The sequence below is a fragment of the Entelurus aequoreus genome, linkage group LG01 (assembly GCF_033978785.1).
Source record: "Entelurus aequoreus isolate RoL-2023_Sb linkage group LG01, RoL_Eaeq_v1.1, whole genome shotgun sequence".
Taxonomy (NCBI): Eukaryota; Metazoa; Chordata; class Actinopteri; order Syngnathiformes; family Syngnathidae; genus Entelurus; species Entelurus aequoreus.
Genome location: NC_084731.1, coordinates 71375360 through 71402859, shown reverse-complemented (window position 1 = coordinate 71402859; position 27500 = coordinate 71375360). Strand labels below are relative to the sequence as shown.

Genomic DNA, 27500 nt, shown 5'->3' with positions numbered 1-27500 from the left:
GGTGCAACATTAATAGTACAAGGTAGGGGTAGAAGAAGGAGTCCATGACCAAAGTGGACATACCTTGGCAGTTGATGAGGATGATGGTGCAACATTAATAGTACAAGGTAGGGATAGAAGAAGGAGTCAATGACCAAAGTGGACATACCTTGGCGGTGGATGAGGATGATGGTGCAACATTAATAGTACAAGGTAGGGGTAGAAGAAGGAGTCCATGACCAAAGTGGACATACCTTGGCGGTTGATGAGGATGATGGTGCAACATTAATAGTACAAGGTAGGGGTAGAAGAAGGAGTCCATGACCAAAGTGGACATACCTTGGCGGTTGATGAGGATGATGGTGCAACATTAATAGTACAAGGTAGGGGTAGAAGAAGGAGTCCATGACCAAAGTGGACATACCTTGGCGGTTGATGAGGATGATGGTGCAACATTAATAGTACAAGGTAGGGGTAGAAGAAGGAGTCCATGACCAAAGTGGACATACGTTGGCGGTTGATGAGGATGATGGTGCAACATTAATAGTACAAGGTAGGGGTAGAAGAAGGAGTCCATGACCAAAGTGGACATACCTTGGCGGTTGATGAGGATGATGGTGCAACATTAATAGTACAAGGTAGGGATAGAAGAAGGAGTCAATGACCAAAGTGGACGTACCTTGGTGGTGGATGAGGTGAATGAGGATGATGGTGCAACATTAATAGTACAAGGTAGGGGTAGAAGAAGGAGTCCATGACCAAAGTGGACATACCTTGGCGGTTGATGAGGATGATGGTGCAACATTAATAGTACAAGGTAGGGATAGCAGAAGGTGTCCATGACCAAAGTGGACATACCTGGGCGGTGGATGTGGTGGATGAGGATGATGGTGCAACATTAATAGTACAAGGTAGGGGTAGAAGAAGGAGTCCATGACCAAAGTGGACATACCTTGGCGGTTGATGAGGATGATGGTGCAACATTAATAGTACAAGGTAGGGGTAGAAGAAGGAGTCCATGACCAAAGTGGACATACCTTGGCGGTTGATGAGGATGATGGTGCAACATTAATAGTACAAGGTAGGGGTAGAAGAAGGAGTCCATGACCAAAGTGGACATACCTTGGCGGTTGATGAGGATGATGGTGCAACATTAATAGTACAAGGTAGGGGTAGAAGAAGGAGTCCATGACCAAAGTGGACATACGTTGGCGGTTGATGAGGATGATGGTGCAACATTAATAGTACTAGGTAGGGATAGAAGAAGGAGTCCCTGACCAAAGTGGACATACCTTGGCGGTTGATGAGGATGATGGTGCAACATTAATAGTACAAGGTAGGGGTAGAAGAAGGAGTCCATGACCAAAGTGGACATACCTTGGCGGTTGATGAGGATGATGGTGCAACATTAATAGTACAAGGTAGGGGTAGAAGAAGGAGTCCATGACCAAAGTGGACATACCTTGGCGGTTGATGAGGATGATGGTGCAACATTAATAGTACAAGGTAGGGGTAGAAGAAGGAGTCCATGACCAAAGTGGACATACGTTGGCGGTTGATGAGGATGATGGTGCAACATTAATAGTACAAGGTAGGGATAGAAGAAGGAGTCAATGACCAAAGAGGACATACCTTGGCGGTGGATGAGGTGGATGAGGATGATGGTGCAACATTAATAGTACAAGGTAGGGGTAGAAGAAGGAGTCCATGACCAATGTGGACATACCTTGGCGGTTGATGAGGATGATGGTGCAACATTAATAGTACAAGGTAGGGGTAGAAGAAAGAGTCCATGACCAAAGTGGACATACCTTGGCGGTTGATGAGGATGATGGTGCAACATTAATAGTACAAGGTAGGGGTAGAAGAAGGAGTCCATGACCAAAGTGGACATACCTTGGCAGTTGATGAGGATGATGGTGCAACATTAATAGTACAAGGTAGGGATAGAAGAAGGAGTCAATGACCAAAGTGGACATACCTTGGCGGTGGATGAGGATGATGGTGCAACATTAATAGTACAAGGTAGGGGTAGAAGAAGGAGTCCATGACCAAAGTGGACATACCTTGGCGGTAGATGAGGATGATGGTGCAACATTAATAGTACAAGGTAGGGATAGCAGAAGGTGTCCATGACCAAAGTGGACATACCTGGGCGGTGGATGTGGTGGATGAGGATGATGGTGCAACATTAATAGTACAAGGTAGGGGTAGAAGAAGGAGTCCATGACCAAAGTGGACATACCTTGGCGGTTGATGAGGATGATGGTGCAACATTAATAGTACAAGGTAGGGGTAGAAGAAGGAGTCCATGACCAAAGTGGACATACCTTGGCGGTTGATGAGGATGATGGTGCAACATTAATAGTACAAGGTAGGGGTAGAAGAAGGAGTCCATGACCAAAGTGGACATACCTTGGCGGTTGATGAGGATGATGGTGCAACATTAATAGTACAAGGTAGGGGTAGAAGAAGGAGTCCATGACCAAAGTGGACATACGTTGGCGGTTGATGAGGATGATGGTGCAACATTAATAGTACAAGGTAGGGGTAGAAGAAGGAGTCCATGACCAAAGTGGACATACCTTGGCGGTTGATGAGGATGATGGTGCAACATTAATAGTACAAGGTAGGGGTAGAAGAAGGAGTCCATGACCAAAGTGGACATACCTTGGCGGTTGATGAGGATGATGGTGCAACATTAATAGTACAAGGTAGGGGTAGAAGAAGGAGTCCATGACCAAAGTGGACATACCTTGGCGGTTGATGAGGATGATGGTGCAACATTAATAGTACAAGGTAGGGGTAGAAGAAGGAGTCCATGACCAAAGTGGACATACGTTGGCGGTTGATGAGGATGATGGTGCAACATTAATAGTACTAGGTAGGGATAGAAGAAGGAGTCCCTGACCTAAGTGGACATACCTTGGCGGTTGATGAGGATGATGGTGCAACATTAATAGTACAAGGTAGGGGTAGAAGAAGGAGTCCATGACCAAAGTGGACATACCTTGGCGGTTGATGAGGATGATGGTGCAACATTAATAGTACAAGGTAGGGGTAGAAGAAGGAGTCCATGACCAAAGTGGACATACCTTGGCGGTTGATGAGGATGATGGTGCAACATTAATAGTACAAGGTAGGGGTAGAAGAAGGAGTCCATGACCAAAGTGGACATACCTTGGCGGTTGATGAGGATGATGGTGCAACATTAATAGTACAAGGTAGGGATAGAAGAAGGAGTCAATGACCAAAGAGGACATACCTTGGCGGTGGATGAGGTGGATGAGGATGATGGTGCAACATTAATAGTACAAGGTAGGGGTAGAAGAAGGAGTCCATGACCAATGTGGACATACCTTGGCGGTTGATGAGGATGATGGTGCAACATTAATAGTACAAGGTAGGGGTAGAAGAAAGAGTCCATGACCAAAGTGGACATACCTTGGCGGTTGATGAGGATGATGGTGCAACATTAATAGTACAAGGTAGGGGTAGAAGAAGGAGTCCATGACCAAAGTGGACATACCTTGGCAGTTGATGAGGATGATGGTGCAACATTAATAGTACAAGGTAGGGATAGAAGAAGGAGTCAATGACCAAAGTGGACATACCTTGGCGGTGGATGAGGATGATGGTGCAACATTAATAGTACAAGGTAGGGGTAGAAGAAGGAGTCCATGACCAAAGTGGACATACCTTGGCGGTAGATGAGGATGATGGTGCAACATTAATAGTACAAGGTAGGGATAGCAGAAGGTGTCCATGACCAAAGTGGACATACCTGGGCGGTGGATGTGGTGGATGAGGATGATGGTGCAACATTAATAGTACAAGGTAGGGGTAGAAGAAGGAGTCCATGACCAAAGTGGACATACCTTGGCGGTTGATGAGGATGATGGTGCAACATTAATAGTACAAGGTAGGGGTAGAAGAAGGAGTCCATGACCAAAGTGGACATACCTTGGCGGTTGATGAGGATGATGGTGCAACATTAATAGTACAAGGTAGGGGTAGAAGAAGGAGTCCATGACCAAAGTGGACATACCTTGGCGGTTGATGAGGATGATGGTGCAACATTAATAGTACAAGGTAGGGGTAGAAGAAGGAGTCCATGACCAAAGTGGACATACGTTGGCGGTTGATGAGGATGATGGTGCAACATTAATAGTACTAGGTAGGGATAGAAGAAGGAGTCCCTGACCAAAGTGGACATACCTTGGCGGTTGATGAGGATGATGGTGCAACATTAATAGTACAAGGTAGGGGTAGAAGAAGGAGTCCATGACCAAAGTGGACATACCTTGGCGGTTGATGAGGATGATGGTGCAACATTAATAGTACAAGGTAGGGGTAGAAGAAGGAGTCCATGACCAAAGTGGACATACCTTGGCGGTTGATGAGGATGATGGTGCAACATTAATAGTACAAGGTAGGGGTAGAAGAAGGAGTCCATGACCAAAGTGGACATACGTTGGCGGTTGATGAGGATGATGGTGCAACATTAATAGTACAAGGTAGGGGTAGAAGAAGGAGTCCATGACCAAAGTGGACATACCTTGGCGGTTGATGAGGATGATGGTGCAACATTAATAGTACAAGGTAGGGATAGAAGAAGGACTCAATGACCAAAGTGGACATACCTTGGCGGTGGATGAGGTGGATGAGGATGATGGTGCAACATTAATAGTACAAGGTAGGGGTAGAAGAAGGAGTCCATGACCAATGTGGACATACCTTGGCGGTTGATGAGGATGATGGTGCAACATTAATAGTACAAGGTAGGGGTAGAAGAAAGAGTCCATGACCAAAGTGGACATACCTTGGCGGTTGATGAGGATGATGGTGCAACATTAATAGTACAAGGTAGGGGTAGAAGAAGGAGTCCATGACCAAAGTGGACATACCTTGGCAGTTGATGAGGATGATGGTGCAACATTAATAGTACAAGGTAGGGATAGAAGAAGGAGTCAATGACCAAAGTGGACATACCTTGGTGGTGGATGAGGATGATGGTGCAACATTAATAGAACAAGGTAGGGGTAGAAGAAGGAGTCCATGACCAAAGTGGACATACCTTGGCGGTTGATGAGGATGATGGTGCAACATTAATAGTACAAGGTAGGGGTAGAAGAAGGAGTCCATGACCAAAGTGGACATACCTTGGCGGTTGATGAGGATGATGGTGCAACATTAAAGGCCTACTGAAATGAATTTTTTTTATTTAAACGGGAATAGCAGATCCATACTTGATCATTTCACGATATTGCCATATTTTTGCTGAAAGGATTTAGTAGAGAAAATCGACGATAAAGTTCGCAACTTTTGCTCGCTGATAAAAAAAAACTTGCCCCTACCGGAAGTAGCGTGACGTCACAAGCGGTAGTGCTGCTCACAATTCCTCGTTGTTTACAATGGAGCGAGAGATATTAGGAGCGAGAAATTGACGATTACCCCATTCATTTGAGCGAGGATGAAAGATTCGTGGATGAGGAACGTTAGAGTGACGGACTAGAATGCAGTTCAAGAGATATCTTTTTTCGCTCTGACCGTAACTTAGGTACAAGCTGGCTCATTGGAATCCACACTCTCTCCTTTTTCTATTGTGGATCACGGATTTGTATTTTAAACCACCTCGGATACTATATCCTCTTGAAAATGAGAGTCGAGAAGGCGAAATGGACATTAACAGTGACTTTTATCTCCACGACAATACATCGACGAAGCTCTTTAGCATGAGCTAACGTGATAGCATCTGTCTCAAATGCAGATAGAAACAAAATAAATAAATCCCTGACTGGAAGGATAGACAGAAGATCAACAATAATACTATCAGGAGACACCGAACCAAACACTGGACAGGTAAATACACGGTTAATGTGTATTCGACGCCTGTCGAAGCCTAGCAATGCTGTTGCTAACGACGCTAACTTAACAACGGGACCTCGTCAGAGCTATGATAAAAACATAAGCGCTCCACCTACGCCAGCCAGCCCTCCTCTGCTCATCAACACCCGTGCTCACCTGCGTTCCAGCGATCGACGATGCGGTCGGCGGCCCGGAGACGTAGGAAGTCAAGGTGAGTTCGCCGCTAGCGCGTCTGCTATCCAAGTCAAAGTCCTCCTTGTTGTGTTGCTACAGCCAGCCGCATACACCGATCCCACCTACAACGTTCTTCTTTGCAGCCTCCATTGTTCATTAAACAAATTGCAAAAGATTCACCAACACAGATGTCCAGAATACTGTGGAATTTTGTTGAAGAAAACAGAGCTCTGTGTATTGTGTCCAAACACTTCCGTGGACCTCGCGACGTCACGCGCATACGTCATCCTCCAAAGGCGTTTTGAAACGGAAGTTCCCCGGGAAATTTAAAATTGCACTTTTTAAGTTAACCCGGCCGTATTGGCATGTGTTGCAATGTTAAGATTTCATCATTGATATATAAACTATCAGACTGCGTGGTCGGTAGTAGTGGGTTTCAGTAGGCCTTTAATAGTACAAGGTAGGGGTAGAAGAAGGAGTCCATGACCAAAGTGGACATACGTTGGCGGTTGATGAGGATGATGGTGCAACATTAATAGTACAGGGTAGGGGCAGAAGAAGGAGTCCATGACCAAAGTGGACATACCTTGGCGGTTGATGAGGATGATGGTGCAACATTAATAGTACACGGTAGGGGTAGAAGAAGGAGTCAATGACCAAAGTGGACATACCTTGGCGGTGGATGAGGATGATGGTGCAACATTAATAGTACAAGGTAGGGGTAGAAGAAGGAGTCAATGACCAAAGTGGACATACCTTGGCGGTGGATGAGGATGATGGTGCAACATTAATAGTACACGGTAGGGGTAGAAGAAGGAGTCCATGACCAAAGTGGACATACCTTGGCGGTTGATGAGGATGATGGTGCAACATTAATAGTACAAGGTAGGGGTAGAAGAAGGAGTCCATGACCAAAGTGGACATACGTTGGCGGTTGATGAGGATGATGGTGCAACATTAATAGTACAAGGTAGGGGTAGAAGAAGGAGTCCATGACCAAAGTGGACATACCTTGGCGGTTGATGAGGATGATGGTGCAACATTAATAGTACAAGGTAGGGGTAGAAGAAGGAGTCCATGACCAAAGTGGACATACCTTGGCAGTTGATGAGGATGATGGTGCAACATTAATAGTACAAGGTAGAGATAGAAGAAGGAGTCAATGACCAAAGTGGACGTACCTTGGTGGTGGATGAGGTGAATGAGGATGATGGTGCAACATTAATAGTACAAGGTAGGGGTAGAAGAAGGAGTCCATGACCAAAGTGGACATACCTTGGCGGTTGATGAGGATGATGGTGCAACATTAATAGTACAAGGTAGGGGTAGAAGGAGTCCATGACCAAAGTGGACATACCTTGGCGGTTGATGAGGATGATGGTGCAACATTAATAGTACAAGGTAGGGGTAGAAGGAGTCAATGACCAAAGTGAACATACCTTGGCGGTTGATGAGGTGAATGAGGATGTCGATGACGATGATGGTGCCCGTCCTTCCTATGCCTGCACTGTCACACCACAAGAAGGAACGTTGACTTCTTTCAAAGACCTCTCTCTTCTTCAACTTCACCTGCTGGTACCTGCAGTGGACCACCATGGGTCCACATCCCTCAATGGAGGCCTGGGTCCGGTTGGCCTCCTCCAGAAACCAGAGGACGCCCCCTGGCTCGTTGGGGACGCCGTGGTCTGGCCAGCTCAGGTACTGGTAGTGCCAGACCTGCCTCAGAGAGTCCCTCTGCGAAAGAAGGGAGAAGTCACTGTGTTTGGATGTCTAATTACATTATTATTTGGTGTACCACTAGATGGAGCCTGAGTATATACCACAGTTTGAAAAAATTAAGAAATAAATAAAAATACAATTTTTGATTAGTAACACTGTGTTTGAATGTATAATTAATTGAGCATTTGGTTTACCACTAGATGGAGGCCATGTACATATCACAGTCTGAGCTTATTATTTATTTATTTAATATTTTTGAATAGTAACACTGTGTTTGAATGTGTAGTTAAGTGATTCTTTGGTGTACCACTAGATGGAGCCTGCGTACATACCACAGTTTGAAAAAAAAATATATATATATATATATTTTTGAATAGTAACACTGTGTTTGAATGTGTAGTTAAGTGATTCTTTGGAGTACCACTAGATGGAGCTTGCGTACATACCACAGTTTGAAAAAATAATAAAAATAAAACATATTTTTGAATAGTAACACTGTGTTTTGATGTAAAATTACATTATTCTTTGGTGTACCATTAGTTGGAGCCTGCGTACATACCACAGTTTGAAAATAAATAAATAAATAAATATATATATATATATATATATATATATATATATATATATATATATATATATATATATATATACACACATATATATATACATATATATATACACCTGTATATTAGGGTTGCAACAACTAATCGATTAAAATCAATTATAAAAATAGTTGGCGATTAATTTAGTCATCGATTCGTTGGCTCTATGCTATGCGCATGCGGAGAGGCTTTTTTAAAAAATGTTTTATTTTTTATTTTTATTTTTTTAAATAAACCTTTATTTATAAACTGCAACATGTACAAACAGCTGAGAAACAATAATCAAAATAAGTATGGTGCCAGTATGCCGTTTTTTTCTCAATAAAATACCGGAAAGGATAGAAATGTAGTTTGTCTCTTTTATCCATCCATCCATCCATCTTCTTCCGCTTAGCCGAGGTCGGGTCGCGGGGGCAGCAGCCTAAGCAGGGAAACCAAGACTTCCCTCTCCCCAGCCACTTCGTCCAGCTCTTCCCGGGGGATCCAGAGGCGTTCCCAGGCCAGCCGGGAGACATAGTCTTCCCAACGTGTCCTGGGTCTTCCCCGTGGCCTCCTACCGGTCGGACGTGCCCTAAACACCTCCCTAGGGAGGCGTTCGGGTGGCATCCTGACCAGATGCCCGAACCACCTCAACTGGCTCCTCTCGATGTGGAGGAGCAGCGGCTTTACTTTGAGCTCCCCCCGGATGGCAGAGCTTCTCACCCTATCTCTAAGGGAGAGCCCCGCTACCCGGCGGAGGAAACTTATTTCGGCCGCTTGTACCCGTGATCTTGTCCTTTCGGTCATAACCCAAAGCTCATGACCATAGGTGAGGATGGGAACGTAGATCGACCGGTAAATTGAGAGCTTTGCCTTCCGGCTCAGCTCCTTCTTCACCACAACGGATCGATACAGCGACCGCATTACTGAAGACGCCGCACCGATCCGCCTGTCGATCTCACGATCCACTCTTCCCTCACTCGTGAATAAGACTCCAAGGTACTTGAACTCCTCCACTTGGGGAAGGGTCTCCTCCGCAACCCGGAGATGGCACTCCACCCTTTTCCGGGCGAGAACCATGGACTCGGACTTGGAGGTGCTGATTCTCATCCCAGTCGCTTCACACTCAGCTGCAAACCGATCCAGCGAGAGCTGAAGATCCTGGCCAGATGAAGCCATCAGGACCACATCATCTGCAAAAAGCAGAGACCTAATCCTGCAGCCACCAAATCAGATCCCCTCAACGCCTTGACTGCGCCTAGAAATTCTGTCCATAAAAGTTATGAACAGAATCGGTGACAAAGGGCAGCCTTGGCGGAGTCCAACCCTCACTGGAAACGTGTCCGACTTACTGCCGGCAATGCGGACCAAACTCTGGCACTGATCATACAGGGAGCGGACCGCCACAATCAGACAGTCCGATACCCCATACTCTCTGAGCACTCCCCACAGGACTTCCCGAGGGACACGGTCGAATGCCTTCTCCAAGTCCACAAAACACATGTAGACTGGTTGGGCAAACTCCCATGCACCCTCAAGGACCCTGCCAAGAGTATAGAGCTGGTCCACAGTTCCACGACCAGGACGAAAACCACCCTGTTCCTCCTGAATCCGAGGTTTGACTATTCGGCGTAGCCTCCTCTCCAGCTCACCCGAATAGACCTTACCGGGAAGGCTGAGGAGTGTGATCCCACGATAGTTAGAACACACCCTCCGGTTCCCCTTCTTAAAGAGAGGAACCACCACCCCGGTCTGCCAATCCAGAGGTACCACCCCCGATGTCCACGCGATGCTGCAGAGTCTTGTCAACCAAGACAGCCCCACAGCATCCAGAGCCTTAAGGAACTCCGGGCGGGTCTCATCCACCCCCGGGGCCTTGCCACCGAGGAGCTTTTTAACTACCTCAGCAACCTCAGCCCCAGAAATAGGAGATCCCACCACAGATTCCCCAGGCACTGCTTCCTCATAGGAAGACGTGTTGGTGGGATTGAGGAGGTCTTCGAAGTATTCCCTTCACCGATCCACAACATCCGGAGTCGAGGTCAGCAGAACACCATCCTCACCATACACGGTGTTGATAGTGCACTGCTTCCCCTTCCTGAGGCGGTGGATGGTGGTCCAGAATCGCTTCGAAGCCGTCCGGAAGTCGTTTTCCATGGCTTCCCCGAACTCCTCCCATGTCCAAGTTTTTGCCTCCGCGACCGCTGAAGCCGCACACCGCTTGGCCTGTCGGTACCTGTCCGCTGCCTCAGGAGTCCTATGAGCCAAAAGAACCCGATAGGACTCCTTCTTCAGCTTGACGGCATCCCTCACCGCCGGTGTCCACCAACGGGTTCTAGGATTACCGCCACGACAGGCACCAACTACCTTGCGGCCACAGCTCCAATCAGCCGCCTCGACAATAGAGGCGCGGAACATGGTCCATTCGGACTCAATGTCCAGCACCTCCCTCGTGACTTGTTCAAAGTTCTTCTGGAGGTGGGAATTGAAACTCTCTCTGACAGGAGACTCTGCTAGACGTTCCCAGCAGACCCTCACAATGCGTTTGGGCCTGCCAGGTCTGTCCGGCATCCTCCCCCACCATCGCAGCCAACTCACCAGCAGGTGGCGATCGGTAGAAAGCTCTGCCAGTCTCTTCACCCGAGTGTCCAAAACATGAAGCCGCAAATCCGATGACAAAACTACAAAGTCGATCATGGAACTGCGGCCTAGGGTGTCCTGGTGCCAAGTGCACATATGGACACCCTTATGTTTGAACACGGTGTTTGATATGGACAATATGTGACGAGCACAAAAGTCCAATAACAAAACACCACTCGGGTTCAGATCCGGGCGGCCATTCTTCCCAATCACGCCTCTCCAGGTTTCACTGTCGCTGCCAACATGTCTCTTTTATCCGATTATTAATCGAAGTAATAATCGACAGATTAATCGATTATCAAATTAATCGTTAGTTGCAGCTCTAATATATATATATATATATATATATATATATATATATATATATATATATATATATATATATATATATATATATATATATATATATATATATATATATATATATATATACGTACGTATATTAGGGCTGCAAATCTTTGGGTGTCCCACGATTCGATTTTGTGATTCTTGGGGTCACGATTCGATTCAAAAAAGATTTTTTCCGATTCAATGTGATTCTCGATTCAAAAACGAAATTTTTACCGATTCAAAACAATTCTCTATTCATTTAATACATAGGATTTCAGCAGGATCTACCCCAATGTAAATTTGTTTTAACTATTAAATGAACCAAAAATATTACTTATTTTATCTTTGTGAAAATATTGGACACAGTGTGTTGTCAAGCTTATGAGATGCGATGCAAGTGTAAGCCACTGTGACACTATTGTTCTTTTTTATTTATTTTTATGAATGTCTAATGATAATGTCAATGAGGGATTTTTAATCACTGCTATGTTGAAATTGTAACTAATATTGATACTGTTGTTGATAATATTCATTTTTGTTTCACTACTTTTGGTTTGTTCTGTGTCGTGTTTGTGTCTCCTCTCAATTGCTCTGTTTATTGCAGTTCTGAGTGTTGCTGGGTCGGGTTTGGTTTTGGAATTGGATTGCATTGTTACGGTATTGCTGTGTATTGTTTTGTTGGATTGATTAATTAAAAAAAAAAAAATATATTTTTTTAAATTAAAAAAAAATTCTGAATCGCACAACGTGAGAATCGCGATTCGAATTCGAATCGATTTTTTCCCACACCCCTAATATATATATATATATATATATATATATATATATATATATATATATATATATATATATATATATATATATATATATATATACATACGCACCGTATTTTTCGGATTATAAATCACAGTTTTTTTCATAGTTTGGCCGGGGGTGCGAATTATACTCAGGAGCAAATTATGTGTGAAATTATTAATACATTACCGTAAAATATCAAATAATATTATTTATCTCATTCGCGTAAGAGACAAAGCAAATGTCCGCAATCGTCACACACACGTAAGCAATCGTCACACACGTCAACCAATACGAATTCGGCGGGGGCGGGTCATGGCAGAAGTGCATTGTGCGTCATGGCAGAAGTGCATTGTGGGTCATGGCAGAAGTGCATTGTGGGTCATGGCAGAAGTGCATTGTGGGTCATGGGATGCTAACTGCTGCTACATACGTAGCTATTAAAATTGATTATTTCAACATTGGCGGTAACTTAGAAGGACTGAACAAAAATGGCACCGAAAAGGAATATCATATACTGCAGATTACAAGCCGGACGTAGTGAAATATGCAGCAGAAAACGGCGATCGAGCAGCAGAAAGACAGAAAGCGGCGCACGAGGAAGAAGATTTCATCGGATTTAGCGATCAGGAGTGACAAATTGTTTGGTAAACGTATAGCATGTTCTATATGTTATAGTTATTTGAATGACTCTTACCATAATATGTTACGTTAACATACCAGGCACGTTCTCAGTTGGTTATTTATGCGTCATATAACGTACACTTATTCAGCCTGTTGTTCACTATTCTTTATTTATTTTAAATTGCCTTTCAAATGTCTATTCTTGGTGTTGGATTTTATCAAATAAATGTCCCCGAAAAATGCGACTTATACTCGAGTGCGACGTATATATGTTTTTTTCCTTCTTTATTATGCATTTTCGGCCAGTGCGATTTATACTCCGGAGCGATTTATAGTCCGAAAAATACGGTAATATATTTCATATTTTTTAATAGTAACACTGTGTTTGAATGTATAATTAAGTGATTATTTGGTGTACCACTAGATGGAGGCTATGTACATACCACAGTTTGAAAAAAAAATTAAAAAAAAAAAATCATAATTTTGAATAGTCACACTGTGTTTGAATGTATAAGTGATTATTTAATGAAACCTGTGTACATACCATAGTTTCTTTTATTTTCCATATTTTTGAATAGTCACACTGTTTGAATGTATATTTAAGTGATTCCTTAGTGTACCACTAGATGGAGCCTGCGTACATACCAGTTTAAAAAAATAAAAAAAATAAAAAAATAAAAAATATGTATATATATATATATATATATATATATATATATATATATATATATATATATATATATATATATATATATATATATATAGTGGCAGCACAGTGGGACGGGGGTTTGTGCGTCTGCCTCACAATACGAAGGTCCTGGGTTCAATCCTGCGCTCGGGATCTTTCTGTGTGGAGTTTGCATGTTCTCCCGTGACTGCGTGGGTTCCCTCCGGGTACTCCGGCTTCCTCCCACTGCTAAAGACATGCACCTGGGGATAGGTTGATTGGCAACACTAAATTGGCCCTAGTGTGTGAATGTGAGTGTGAATGTTGTCTGTCCATCTGTGTTGGCCCTGTGATGAGGTGGCGACTTGCCTAGGGTGTACCCCACCTTCCGCCCGAATGCGCCAGAGATAGGCCCCGAAAGGGACAAGCGGTAGAAAATGGATGGATGGATGGATTTTTTAATAGTAACACTGTGTTTGAATGTATAGTTAAGGGATTCTTTGGTGTACCACTAGATGGAGGCCAAGTACATACCATAGTTTGAAAAAAAAAAATAGATATATATATATATTTCATATTTTTGAATAGTAACACTGTGTTTGAATGTATAATTAAGTGATTATTTGGTGTACCACTAGATGGAGGCCATGTACATAGCAGTTTAAAAAAAATAAAAAATATATATATATATGTTTTTGAATAGTAACACTGTTTGAATGTATAATCGATTATTTGATGAAAACTGCGTACATACCACAGTTTCTTTTATTTTCCAAATTTTTGAATAGTCACACTGTGTTTGAATGTATAATTAAGTGGTTATTTGGTGTACCAAAAGATGGAGTGTGCGTGTTTGAATGTATAATTAAGTGGTTATTTGGTGTACCAAAAGATGGAGTGTGCGTACATACCACAGTTTGAAAATGTTAAAAAACAACAACATATTTTTGAATAGTCACACTGTGTTTGAATTTATAATAGGTTATTTGATGATATATTTTGGAGTGCCAAGCCTGTGTCTCCTTAGCGCTAGCATGCTAGCAGGTGCTATGTGGGGGATTTAGGGATGAGATCATCTGAACCCAGGTCAGTGTGTCAGGTCAGTGTGTGTGCTTACCCGGTCTAGACGGGTCACCTGCAGCTTCCTCTGCACATAATCCCGTGCCGTGTGCTCCTCCACGTTCCTCACCTGCACGCTGCCCAGCTCCATGGTGGCGTGCAGCTTGGGCCAGTAGCACGCACACTTGTTCTGTGCAGGCAGGGAGAAGGAAGACAAGCACAATCAGCTTAACCGCCATACTATGTCCTCAAACTTCTCTACACGTCTTAAAATGCAGCCTGGAGCGCGAAGTTTCTTTTTCCTCAGCGACTACGCTAAGCTAGCATGACGTTACTGTTAAAACGTTAGTGTCGTGGCTAACCTAGCTATGCTAGCGTTGCTAAATTTATATATATATATATATATATATATATATATATATATATATATATATATATATATACATATACACACATTTAGTGTGTGTGTGTGTGTAAATGATGCCTCTGTGAGTGTATGGCACACTTCTTTCTTTAGTTTATTTCGAATATGAACCCACTTACATCATAATACATCGCACAATTTCATATCATTTCATTTTACATCATGTCCGAAAAGGAGGAGGAAGAAGCAAAGCTTATTTAATCCTACCCCTTTCCCACTTCAAAGCGTTTACAATGATATAGAATCATTTACTGACCTTTTTATATAATAAAATAACATCTATGAATTTGTATACACAACAGTTTTGTAATATGTAATTAATTAATTCAGTCATTATTAACATACTGAGATGAAGAATATCTTATTTTCAATAAGGTTGAAAGTACTTCTCATAATTCTTCTTCTTTGTACTTTGTAAGCACTATTATTTTGAACAACCTCTTAAACTGGATCATATCAGTACACTTTTTAACTTCTTTACTTAACCCATTCCATAATTTAATTCCACATACTGATATGCTAAAAGTTCTAAGTGTTGTACGTGCATATAAATGTTTTAAATTATTTTTTCCTCTAAGGTTATATTTCTCCTCTTTAGTTGAGAAGAAATGTTGTACATTCTTTGGTAGCAGGTTATAGTTTGCTTTGTGCATCATTTTAGCTGTTTGCAATTTTACCAAATCACCGAACTTTAATATTTTTGACTTAATAAATAAAGGGTTTGCATGTTCTCTATATCCAACATTATGTATTATTCTAACTGATCTTTTTTGTAACACGGTTAGCGAATGTAGCGCACATTTGTAGTTATTTCCCCATATTTCTGCACAACAACTCAGATATGGTAACACTAGCGAGCAGTAGAGAATATGAAGTGATTTTTGGCCCAGGACGTATTTTGCTTTATTCATTATTGAAATGTTTTTTGCCACCTTATGTTGTATGTTTTGTATATGAGATTTCCAGTTCATTTGATCATCTATTAATACTCCCAAAAATCTGGTTTCTTTAACCCTTTCGATGTCTATACCGTCTATTTGTATTTGTGTATGATGCTCTTTTCTACTATTACCAAATAGCATTATTTTTTGTTTTACTGAGATTCAAAGATAGTCTGTTTTTGTCAAACCATCTTTTTAATTTGTTCATTTATTCTGTTATTATTTGTATTATCTTCTGTGTGTTCTCTCCTGAACAGAAAGCAGTTGTGTCGTCTGCAAATAAAACTAACTTTAAGTCCTTTGTAACTTTACAAATGTCGTTTATACAAAGATTAAACAATCTTGGTCCCAGTATTGATCCCTGGGGTACACCACAGGATATATCTAGCTGTGTTGACATATTTTCACCCATCTTCACATATTGCTTCCTGTTGGTTAGATAGCTTCTTACCCAATTCAATACCAAACCTCTGATGCCATATCGTTCTAATTTTTGTATTAAAATATCATGATTAATTGTGTCAAATGCTTTTGTTAAGTCCATGAATACTGCTGCCGCACATTCTTTACCATCTATTGCATTGGTAATTTCCTCTGTTATTTTGATTAATGCTATTGATGTTGAGATATTTGCTCGGAATCCATATTGGTTCTCCACGAGCGTCCCACTTTTGTTAATAAATAAATCTAATCGACTATTGAATAATTTTTCCATGATTTTGGAGAATTGTGGAAGTAATGAAACTGGTCTGTAGTTAGTAAACTGGTGTACGTCTCCATTCTTATAAATTGGTACGACTTTTGCAATTTTCATTATGTCAGGGAATTTGCCGGTTAAAAATGATACGTTGGTGATATATGTCAGAGGTTCTGAAATGTCTTCTATAACCTTTTTTATCGTTACCATATCTATTCCATGACAGTCGGTTGAGGTCTTGGATTTACAATTTTTTACAATTTTGATTATTTCTTCTTTTGTTACGCTTTTAAGAACAGAGAGGAGGCCAGCTCACTACCTGTATTGACAAAGTACTGACTCTGTGTTGTGTTTCAAAATGGCCGTCTGCCTGATTTAAAAACGCCATGACGTGCAAATGAAATTATTATCTTGAATTGCTTTTGTTTTGTTCCGATTGAAAAGCTGCTCCAGAAGGAATTTGAAACACGCAACTTTGGCAAACGAGTAAAATAGAAAACGGGAATAGAACATGATTTTGTGCTCCAAGATAATTTTTTTAATTACTAATTATACAGAGTAAAAATTAAAAAAAATTATCATTAATTTTAAATTAATGATACATTTTTTTCTCTTTTCTATATATTAGTAATACTAAGAAAATGATCTTCGAGCACAAAATAATGCAATTGTTTTTTGGACGAAGTGACTGGGGAGAGGGAAGTCTGGGCTTCCCTGCTTAGGCTGCTGCCCCCGCGACCCGACCTCGGATAAGCAGAAGAAGATGGATGGATGGATAGTTGCAATTATTTTTTTAATTGCAATTATTTTTTCTTAGTTGCAATTTTTTTTTAGTTGCAATATTTTTTTTATGGTTGCAATATTTTTTTGTAGTTGCAATTATTTTCTTTAGTTGCAATAATTTTTTAATAGTTGCAATATTTTTTCTTTGTTGCAATATTTTTTTAATAGTTTCAATATTTTTTTCTTTGTTGCAATTAATTTTTCTTAATTGCAATATTTTTTTAAATTGCAATTCATTTTTTTTTGTTGCAATATTTTGTTCATATTTGCAATTGTTTTTTTTAGTTGCAATATTTTTTTAATTGTGTTTTTTTCTTAGTTGCAAGGATTTTTATTTAATTGTAAGAACTTTAATTGCAGTATTTTTTTCTTAGTTGCAATTATCTTTTTAATTGCAATTTGTTCTTAGTTGCAATATTTTTTTTGGTTGCAATATTTTTTTAATTGGAATAATTTTTTCTTAGTTGCAATTATTTTTTCTTAGTTGCAATATCTTTCCTTATTTGCAATATTTTTTTTAATTGCAATTGTTTATTTTTAATTGTAATATTTTTTGAATTGCAATAATTTTTTGTTAGTTGCATCTGTTTTTTCTTATTTGCAATATTTTTTTAATTGCAATTGTTTATTTTTAATTGCAATATTTTTTTAATTGCAATAATTTTTTTCTTAGTTGCATCTGTTTTTTCTTATTTGCAATATTTTTTTTAATTGCAATATATTTTTTAATTACAAATATTTTTTTTTAGTTGCAATATTTTTTTAATTGCAATTATTTTTTCTTAGTTGCAATATTTTTTTTAATCGTGTTTTTTTTCTTAGTGGCATTTATTTTTTCTTATTTGCGATAATGTTTTTTAATTGCAATTATTTTGTTTTAATTGCAATTATTTTGTTTTATTTGCAATTTTTTTTCTTAGTTGCAATGTTTTCTTAGTTGCAATATATTTTTAGTTGTATTTATTTTTTCTTATTTTAAATAATTTTTTCTTAGTATTTCTTTATTTGAATGCAGGTCAAGGCACCACATCAGTGTGACTTAGGAGCTAAAAGAAGCGCTTCCACTTTGCCGCTTGAGTCAAATAACAGCAGTTTATCAGTCACATGGTTTTTCTTAAAGTGACACACACACCAGGAAGTGTTGAAGGACACAGTATCACTTTTCATAAGTCAATCATCAACGCTTCAGTATCGGAGTAAAACATGCTGACTCGCACCAACACACTTTTATTAGTAATAAAATCACTTTTACACGCTTTAAATGTCAGAATCTACATGTTGGCCAACACTTTTGTCATGTATAATATAATTATAAAGTACAGTGTAATACACTCGTACTGTATATTATAATTATATAGTACAATGTAATACACTTGTCATATATAGTATAATTATACAATATACAATTGTCATATATAATATAATTATACAGTACAGTGTAAAATATTATACCATACTTGCCAACCCTCCCGTTTTTAGCGGGAGAATCCCGGTATTCAGCGCCTCTCCCGACAACCTCCCGGCAGAGATTTTCTCCCGACAAACTCCCGGTATTCAGCCGGAGCTGGAGGCCACGCCCCCTTCAGCTCAATGCGGACCTGAGACTGAGTGGGGACAGCCTGTTCTCACGTCCGCTTTCCCACAATATAAACAGCTTGCCTGCCCAAAGACGTCATAACATCTAGGGCTTTTATTGAGTGCACAACTGCGCACACAACAAGGAGACGAAGCAGAAGAACGAGGAAATTACAGACATGGCGGCCGAAATGATATACTCATCATGAACGGAGAAGTTAAACAGGACGATACTGACATCTAATGGATAGCCACTGGAACACTGAAATTCAAGTATTTTTATTTTTTTTCTATGTAAATAAAATAAATATATATATATATATATATATATATATATGAAATATATATGAAATACTCGAGTTGGTGAATTCTAGCTGTAAATAACCACGCCCCCAACCCCCCACCCCCGACCAAGCCCCCCACCTCCCGATATTGGAGGTCCCAAGGTTGGCAAGTATGTATTATACACTATTGTAAAATCCTTACCCGTCCTCTCTCCATCTTCTTGGTTGTCATGACGATGACGTGCGTGTTCTCCTGATGCACCATCTTCCAGAAGTCATCCACCGTGTTCTGCAGGCACCCTTGGGTGGCGATGAAGATTTTACCCTCCCCCGCTCCATGCACGTCCTGCTGAACAACAACAACACAAAGACTTGCAAGTATAACAAAAACTATTTTCTTCAATAAAAAAACTATTTGCAAGTATAAAACTTTTTTTTTTGGCAGTAATATTCCACCAGGCACAATCCACACACCCACAGGTGGTGCTGCTGAGTCCATTCAAATTTGCGCATGGAGCCATCCGCCAAAAATAAAGCAGCAGCAGAAGAGAGGGGTAATTTACAGGTTGAGCTTGTTCACCCTTCCTTCTTTGTGGTAATCTCACTCTAATGTGTGGTAATCTCACTTCAATGTGTGGTAATCTTACTTTAATTTGTGGTAATTTTACTACAAATTGTGGTAATTTCACTCCAATTTGTGGTATTTTCACTCCAATTTGTGGTAATTTCACTCCAATTTGGGGTTATTTCACTCTAATTTGGGGTAATTTCATTCCAATGTGTGGTAATCTCACTTTAATTTGTGGTAGTTTCACTACAATTTGTGGTAATTTCACTCCAATGTGTGGTAATCTCACTTTAATTTGTGGTAATTTCACTCCAATGTGTGGTAATCTTACTTTAATTTGTGGTAATTTTACTACAAATTGTGGTAATTTCACTCCAATTTGTGGTATTTTCACTCCAATTTGGGGTTATTTCACTCTAATTTGGGGTAATTTCATTCCAACGTGTGGTAATTTCACTCCAATGTGTGGTAATTCCACTCTAATTTGTGGTAATTTCACTACAATTTCTGGTTATTTCACTACAATTTTTGGTAATTCCACTCCAATTTGTGGTAATTCCACTCCAATTTGTGGTAATTTCACTCCAATTTGTGGTAATTTGACTCCAATTTATGGTAATTTCACTCCAATTTGTGGTAATTTCACTTTAATTTCTGGTAATTTCACGTGGTACTTTCACTCTAATTTATGGTACTTTCACTCCAATTTATGATAATTTCACTCTAATATGTGGTAATTTCACTCTAATTTGTGGTAATTTCACTCTAATATGTGGTAATTTCACTCCAATTTGTGGTCATTTCACTCCAATTTGTGGTCATTTCACTCTAATTTGTGGTAATTTCACTACAATTTGTGGTAATTTCACTACAATTTGTGGTAATTTCACTACAATTTGGGGTTATTTCACTCTAATTTGGGGTAATTTCATTCCAACGTGTGGTAATTTCACTCCAATGTGTGGTAATTCCACTCTAATTTGTGGTAATTTCACTACAATTTATGGTTATTTCACTACAATTTTTGGTAATTCCACTCCAATTTGTGGTAATTCCACTCCAATTTGTGGTAATTTCACTCCAATTTGTGGTAATTTGACTCCAATTTATGGTAATTTCACTCCAATTTGTGGTAATTTCACTTTAATTTCTGGTAATTTCACGTGGTACTTTCACTCTAATTTATGGTACTTTCACTCCAATTTATGATAATTTCACTCTAATATGTGGTAATTTCACTCTAATTTGTGGTAATTTCACTCTAATATGTGGTAATTTCACTCCAATTTGTGGTCATTTCACTCCAATTTGTGGTCATTTCACTCCAATTTGTGGTCATTTCACTCTAATTTGTGGTAATTTCACTACAATTTGTGGTAATTTCACTACAATTTGTGGTAATTTCACTACAATTTGCGGTAATTTCACTACAATTTGCGGTAATTTCACTCTAATTTGTGGTAATTTCACTGTAATTTGTGGTAATTTCACTGTAATTTGTGGTAATTTCACTCTAATTTGTGGTTATTACATAACGTCTCGTGTTTGAAAAGAGAAATAGTTTTCACTTGCCTCTCGCTTGCCACTCCCAAGAATGTAGTTGGCGTTGATGTAGTCAGAACCGGCCACTTCCGGGTCGGCGTCTCTGATCTGCACCCGTGTGGTGTCGACTGCAGAAGCAAAAGTGATGAAGAAAGCGTGCAAGAAGTCAAAGCCACACGTCTTCCTTTTTTCCACAGGAAGTGTGGGTGAGACTCACAAGGCAGGATGTTCTTGTAGCGGTTCTTGCTCTTGTTCTCCGCCTTCATGCCCTCCTTGCGAGGATACAGCAGCTTGCACTCCTGCTGCTGGAGAACCTGCAAAGAAGACATTTTGTTTCTCCGGCTCTCCACTAAACATTTCATTACACACGCTCAAGATTTTCTACAACACGCGCAAGACTTTCTACAACACGCTCAAGACTTTCTGCAACACGCTCAAGACTTTCTGCAACATGCTCAAGACTTTTTGCAACACGCTCAAGACTTTCTACAACACGTTAAAGACTTTCTACAACACGTTAAAGACTTTCTACAACACGTTAAAGACTTTCTGCAACACGTTAAAGACTTTCTGAAACGCGTTCAAAACTTTTTACAACATATTAAAGATTTTCTACAACACGTTAAAGGCTTCCTACAACATGTTAAAGACTTTCTACAACACGTTAAAGACATTCTATAACACATTACAGACTTTTTACAGAACGTTAAAGACTTTCTACAACACGTTAAAGACTTTTTACTGAAAGTTAAAGAATTTCTACAACACGTTAAAGACTTTTTACAACGCGTTAAAAACTCTCTGCAACACGTTAAAGACTTTCTACAACACGTTAAAGACTTTCTACAACACATTAAATACTTTTTACAACACGTTAAAGACTTTTTACAACACGTTAAAGGCTTCCTATAACGCGTTAAAGACTTTCTACAACACGTTAAAGACTTTCTATAACACATCGCAGACTTTTTACAACACGTTAAAGACTTTCTATAACACATCACAGACTTTTTACAGAACGTTAAAGACTTTCTACAACACGTTAAAGATTTTTTACAGGAAGTTAAAGACTTTCTGCAACACGTTAAAGACTTTCTACAACACGTTAAATACTTTTTACAGAACGTTAAAGACTTTTTAAGGAACGTTAAAGACTTTCTGCAACACGTTAAAGACTCTGCAACACAAAGACTTTCTACAACACGTTAGACTTTCTACAACACGTTAAATACTTTTTACAGAACGTTAAATACTTTTTACAAAACGTTAAAGACTTTCTGCAACAGTTCAAGGCTTTCTACAACATGTTAAAGACTTTCTACAACACGTTAAAGACTTTCTACAACACGTTACAGACTTTCTACAACATGCTAAAGACTTTCTACAACACGTTTAAGACTTTGAGTTTGAAGGCAACGTACCTCAAACTCTTCCCAAAATCCTTGCTTGGGTTTCTCGGAGTTGTCGGCGACTTTGTTGAGTTCTCGCACTCGATTGTCAATGTTGGCTGCGTTGATCCTGGTGGCGTTAAAAGGCTGCTTGCACAAACACAGCATTCAACTCTTTAAAATACTGAAATGCTTTGTTTTCATTAGAAATATATATATATATATATATATATATATATATATATATATATATATATATATATATATATATATATCAATCAATGTTTATTTATATAGCCCTAAATCACAAGTGTCTCAAAGGGCTGTACAAGCCACAACGACATCCTCGGTACAGAGCCCACATATATATATATATATATATATATATATATATATATATATATATATATATATATATATATATATATATATATATATATATATATACATACATACAAATATGTGTACATATGTTTATATACATACAAATATATGTATACATATGTTTATATATATACAAATATATGTATACATAAATACATACAAATATATGTATACATGTATTTATATATGTATACATACACATACAAATATATGTATACATGTATTTATATATATATATATATATATATATATATATATATATACATACATACAAATATGTGTACATATGTTTATATACATACAAATATATGTATACATATGTTTATATATATACAAATATATGTATACATAAATACATACAAATATATGTATACATGTATTTATATATGTATACATACACATACAAATATATGTATACATGTATTTATATATGTATACATACTTATCTTTGTCCATGTGATTGCCATGTTATGAATTATCGACCTACTTAAGACTGCAATTATCTCACATCAAATATTCCTTTTTGAAAAAAAATGATGGGGAAAATATTGCATATTGTGTGTTTTCCATATTAAAAAAAAAGTTTTCTTCAAAAAAATGACAAAAACAAAACAAAAAATAAATATAAATACAAATTGATGCATATATTTGAAATTGATCCAGGGATGAAGTGTATAAAGTAAAAACAATTAAAAAATGTATGAATTATTTTAAAACTTTTATGAGTGGGACACTTTTGGGTACCCAAGAATTTTTTTTTTTTTTTTAACTTTAAAATCAATGTTATGAATTATCGACCTATTTAAGACTCAAATTACCTCACATCAAATGTTCTACTTTGAAAACATTTTATGGGGAAAATATTGCATAGTTTGTGTGTTTTCCATATTAAAAAAAAAGTTTTCTTTGACAAAAATGACAAAACAAACAAAACTTAAAAAATAAATATAAATTAAAATTGACGGATAGATTTGAAGTTAATCTAGGGACGAAGGGTATAAAGTAAAAACAATAAAAAAATGTATGAATTATTTTAAAACTTTTACGAGTGGGACACTTTTGGGTCCCCAAGAATTTGTGCTTTTTTTTTTTAAACCTTAAATTCAATGTTATGAATTATCGACTTATTTAAGACTCCAATTACTTCACATCAAATATTCCATTTCGAAAATTTTTAATGGGGAAAATATTGCATATTTGTGCATATATTGCATATTTGTTTTTCATATTAAAAAAAGTTTTCTTCGACAAAAATGACAAAAACAAAACATAAAAAATAAATATAAATTAAAATTGACGGATAGATTTGAAGTTGATCCAGGGACGAAGTGTATAAAGTAAAAATAATTCAAAAATGTATGAAATATTACAAACTTTTATGAGTGGGACCAAGAATTTTGGTGGTATTTTTTATTTTTTTAACTTTAGGCAAGGCAAGGCAAGGCAACTTTATTTGTATAGCGCTTTTCATACACAAGGCAGACTCAAAGTGCTTCACAGACAACAAAGTGAAATGAAAGAAAATAAAAGCAAAATTAAAATGCAGACAATAAAAATAAAAACAGTGCAGACGTTAAAAGTTAAAAGATTAAAAGATTTAGCTGAAAGCTAAGGTGAACATAAAAGTCTTCAGTCTAGTTTTAAAAGTAGTGAGAGTTGGGGAGAGTCTGACATCTTCAGGAAGTTTATTCCAGCTATGTGTTGCATAGTGACTGAATGATGATCTCCCTTGATTTGAGTTTACTCTTGGAACCGCTAACAGATTGGTCTCAGAAGATCTTAGTGATCTAGAGGGCGTATATAGTGGGAGCATATCAGTGATATACTTGGGCCCTAGACCATGTAGTGATTTATATGTGAGCAGGAGGATTTTGAAATCTATTCTCTGATGTACAGGGAGCCAATGCAAGGATTTAAGAATTGGTGTAATGTGCTCACATTTTTTGGTCTTTGTTAGAACTCTAGCAGCAGCGTTCTGAACAAGCTGTAGCTGCCTGACAGTTTTTTTGGGAAGACCTGCAAGGAGACCATTACAATAGTCTAGCCTACTGGTAATAAAGGCATGTACAAGTTTTTCTAAGTCTTGAGCTGACATGAGCCCTCTAAGTCTTTTTACATTTTTGAGGTGATAGTAGGCCGATTTTGTTACTGATTTGATGTGACTGTCGAAATGTAAATCAGAATCTAAAATAACCCCAAGATTTCTGGCTTTATTTGAGGTTTTCAGGGACAGTGATTGAAGGTGTTGGATGACTTTAAACCTTTCTTTTTTAGCACCAAAAACAATTATCTCAGTTTTATCTTCATTTAGTTGTAGGAAATTTTGGCACATCCAGTGTTTGACTTGCTCAATGCACTGGCACAGAAGATCTATGGGGCGATAGTCATTTGGTGATAGCGCTACATAGATTTGGGTGTCATCGGCATAGCAATGATGGTCAATGTTATTATTTTGCATGATTTGTCCTAGTGGGAGCATATAGATGTTAAATAAAGTCGGCCCCAAGATTGAACCTTGGGGGACTCCACACGTTACGTTGGTTGGTTCTGATACAAAGTCACCAATGGAAACAAAATAGTTCCTATCTTGTAGATATGACTTGAACCAGCTTAAAACTGTGCCTGAGATCCCCACCCAGTTTTCCAACCTGTCAAAAAGTATTGAGTGGTCGACAGTGTCAAATGCAGCACTGAGTAAAAGGTCCAATAGCATTAATACTGAAGTTTTGCCAGAGTCTGTGTTTAGACGGATGTCATTTATAACTTTAAGAAGGGCAGTCTCTGTGCTATGAAGAGGTCGAAATCCTGACTGGAAGTTGTTGTGGCAGCCAGTAGAAGCCAAGAAGTGATTTAGTTGTTGGAGGACAACTTTCTCAATTATTTTACTTATGAATGGTAGATTTGAAATTGGTCTGTAGTTGTTGATAACAGAGGCATCTAGGCTCTGCTTTTTTAGAAGAGGTTTAATGACTGCAGTTTTGAAAGCCTTCGGGAAATTGCCCGATTTAATAGAATTATTAACTATTTGCAAGATGTCTGTTGATAGGCAGTCAAAAACATTCTTAAAGAAGTTGGTAGGTAAAACATCAAGGCAGCAGGTGGATGACTTTAGAGCTGTCACCGTTTCCACTAGAATTTTAGAGTCTATGGCATTAAAGCTTGCCATCATTGCTGTGTTACTTTTGCCTAAATGGGGTGGTGATCCAACTTTTTTTACTTGAGATATTGATGGTGCGTCTGATGCCTTCAATTTTATCAGTATAAAACTTTAAAATAAATGCTATTAATTATCGACCTATTTAAGACTCCAATTACTTCACATCATATATTACACTTTGAAAAAAATTCTATGGGGAAAATATTGCATATTTTGTGTTTTTGCTTTTTTTTTGACAAAAAGGATAACAATATATATTTTTAATTTATATCCACAGATACACCTGAAGTTGATCTAGAAATTAAAGTGATAAAATAATAAAAACAATAATCTATGGCCTTCTGTATTTTTTACATTTTTACGACTGAGACTAATGGTTCAAAAAATATAAATACTGTGTTGGTTTTGAAAATGACAGATATTAAAATGCTTTTATTTTTGAAAGAGGAATCTTCCAAACCTGTTTGAGGTGCACCACAATGCCGCTCTTCTCCACCATGGGGTTCCTCCTGTAGTGCTCTACCAGCTCCGCCAGGGTGTCGAACCTTTCACCGCCGCCCACGTCGTATTTGCCCTCCTGCAGGAAGACTTGAAGCCTCACCAGCTGACATGAAAAGTGCTAAAAAGAATGAAGCCTTACCAGCCGACATGAAAAGTGCTAAAAAGATGAAGCCTCACCAGCCGACATGAAAAGTGCTAAAAAGAATGAAGCCTCACCAGCCGACATGAAAAGTGCTAAAAAGAATGAAGCCTCACTAGTCGACATGAAAAGGGCTAAAAAGAATGAAGCCTCACCAGCCGACATGAAAAGTGCTAAAAAGAATGAAGCCTCACCAGCTGACATGAAAAGTGCTAAAAAGAATGAAGCCTTACCAGCCGACATGAAAAGTGCTAAAAAGATGAAGCCTCACCAGCCGACATGAAAAGTGCTAAAAAGGACGAAGCCTCACCAGTCGACATAAAAAGTGCTAAAAAGAATGAAGCCTCACCAGCCGACATGAAAAGTGCTAAAAAGAATGAAGCCTCACCAGTCGACATGAAAAGTGCTAAAAAGAATGAAGCCTCACCAGGAAACATGAAAAGTGCTAAAAAGCCAGTTGTCAGCGCGGGTACCTGGCAGCGAATCATCACGTGGGTGACCTTGGTCCTGCGCTCCACGTACTCCTGCTGGTCCTCGTGGTTGACCTTGGTCCTGCGCTCCACATAGTCCTGTTTGTCCTCCTGGGTCACCACGGAGAGGACAAAGTCGCCTGGTTTGCTCTGGCTCTCCCTCACCAGGAAGCTGCCCACCTTTCCTTTCTCCGTCAGCAGTTTGTCGGCG

At 38.9% G+C, this 27500-nt stretch overlaps 1 protein-coding gene across 6 annotated transcripts in view; it reads right to left on the bottom strand.

Moving 5' to 3' along the window:
• Nucleotides 1-27500, bottom strand: part of ptpn11b (protein tyrosine phosphatase non-receptor type 11b) — a 103533-nt gene that overhangs the window by 18412 nt on the left and 57621 nt on the right. For 5 of the 6 annotated variants that reach the window (XM_062057553.1, XM_062057547.1, XM_062057550.1 and 2 more), the window contains 9 exons: nt 27293-27500; nt 26640-26756; nt 22672-22785; nt 21468-21564; nt 21281-21378; nt 19343-19489; nt 14495-14626; nt 7601-7755; nt 7461-7528 (listed from right to left, as the gene is read on the bottom strand). The exon at nt 27293-27500 is cut by the window's right edge and continues 30 nt beyond it. In XM_062057553.1, the coding sequence (XP_061913537.1) occupies nt 7461-7528; nt 7601-7755; nt 14495-14626; nt 19343-19489; nt 21281-21378; nt 21468-21564; nt 22672-22785; nt 26640-26756; nt 27293-27500 (1136 nt within the window). The remainder of the gene's footprint in view (nt 1-7460; nt 7529-7600; nt 7756-14494; nt 14627-19342; nt 19490-21280; nt 21379-21467; nt 21565-22671; nt 22786-26639; nt 26757-27292) is intronic. The other variant, XM_062057551.1, reaches the window with a different exon arrangement.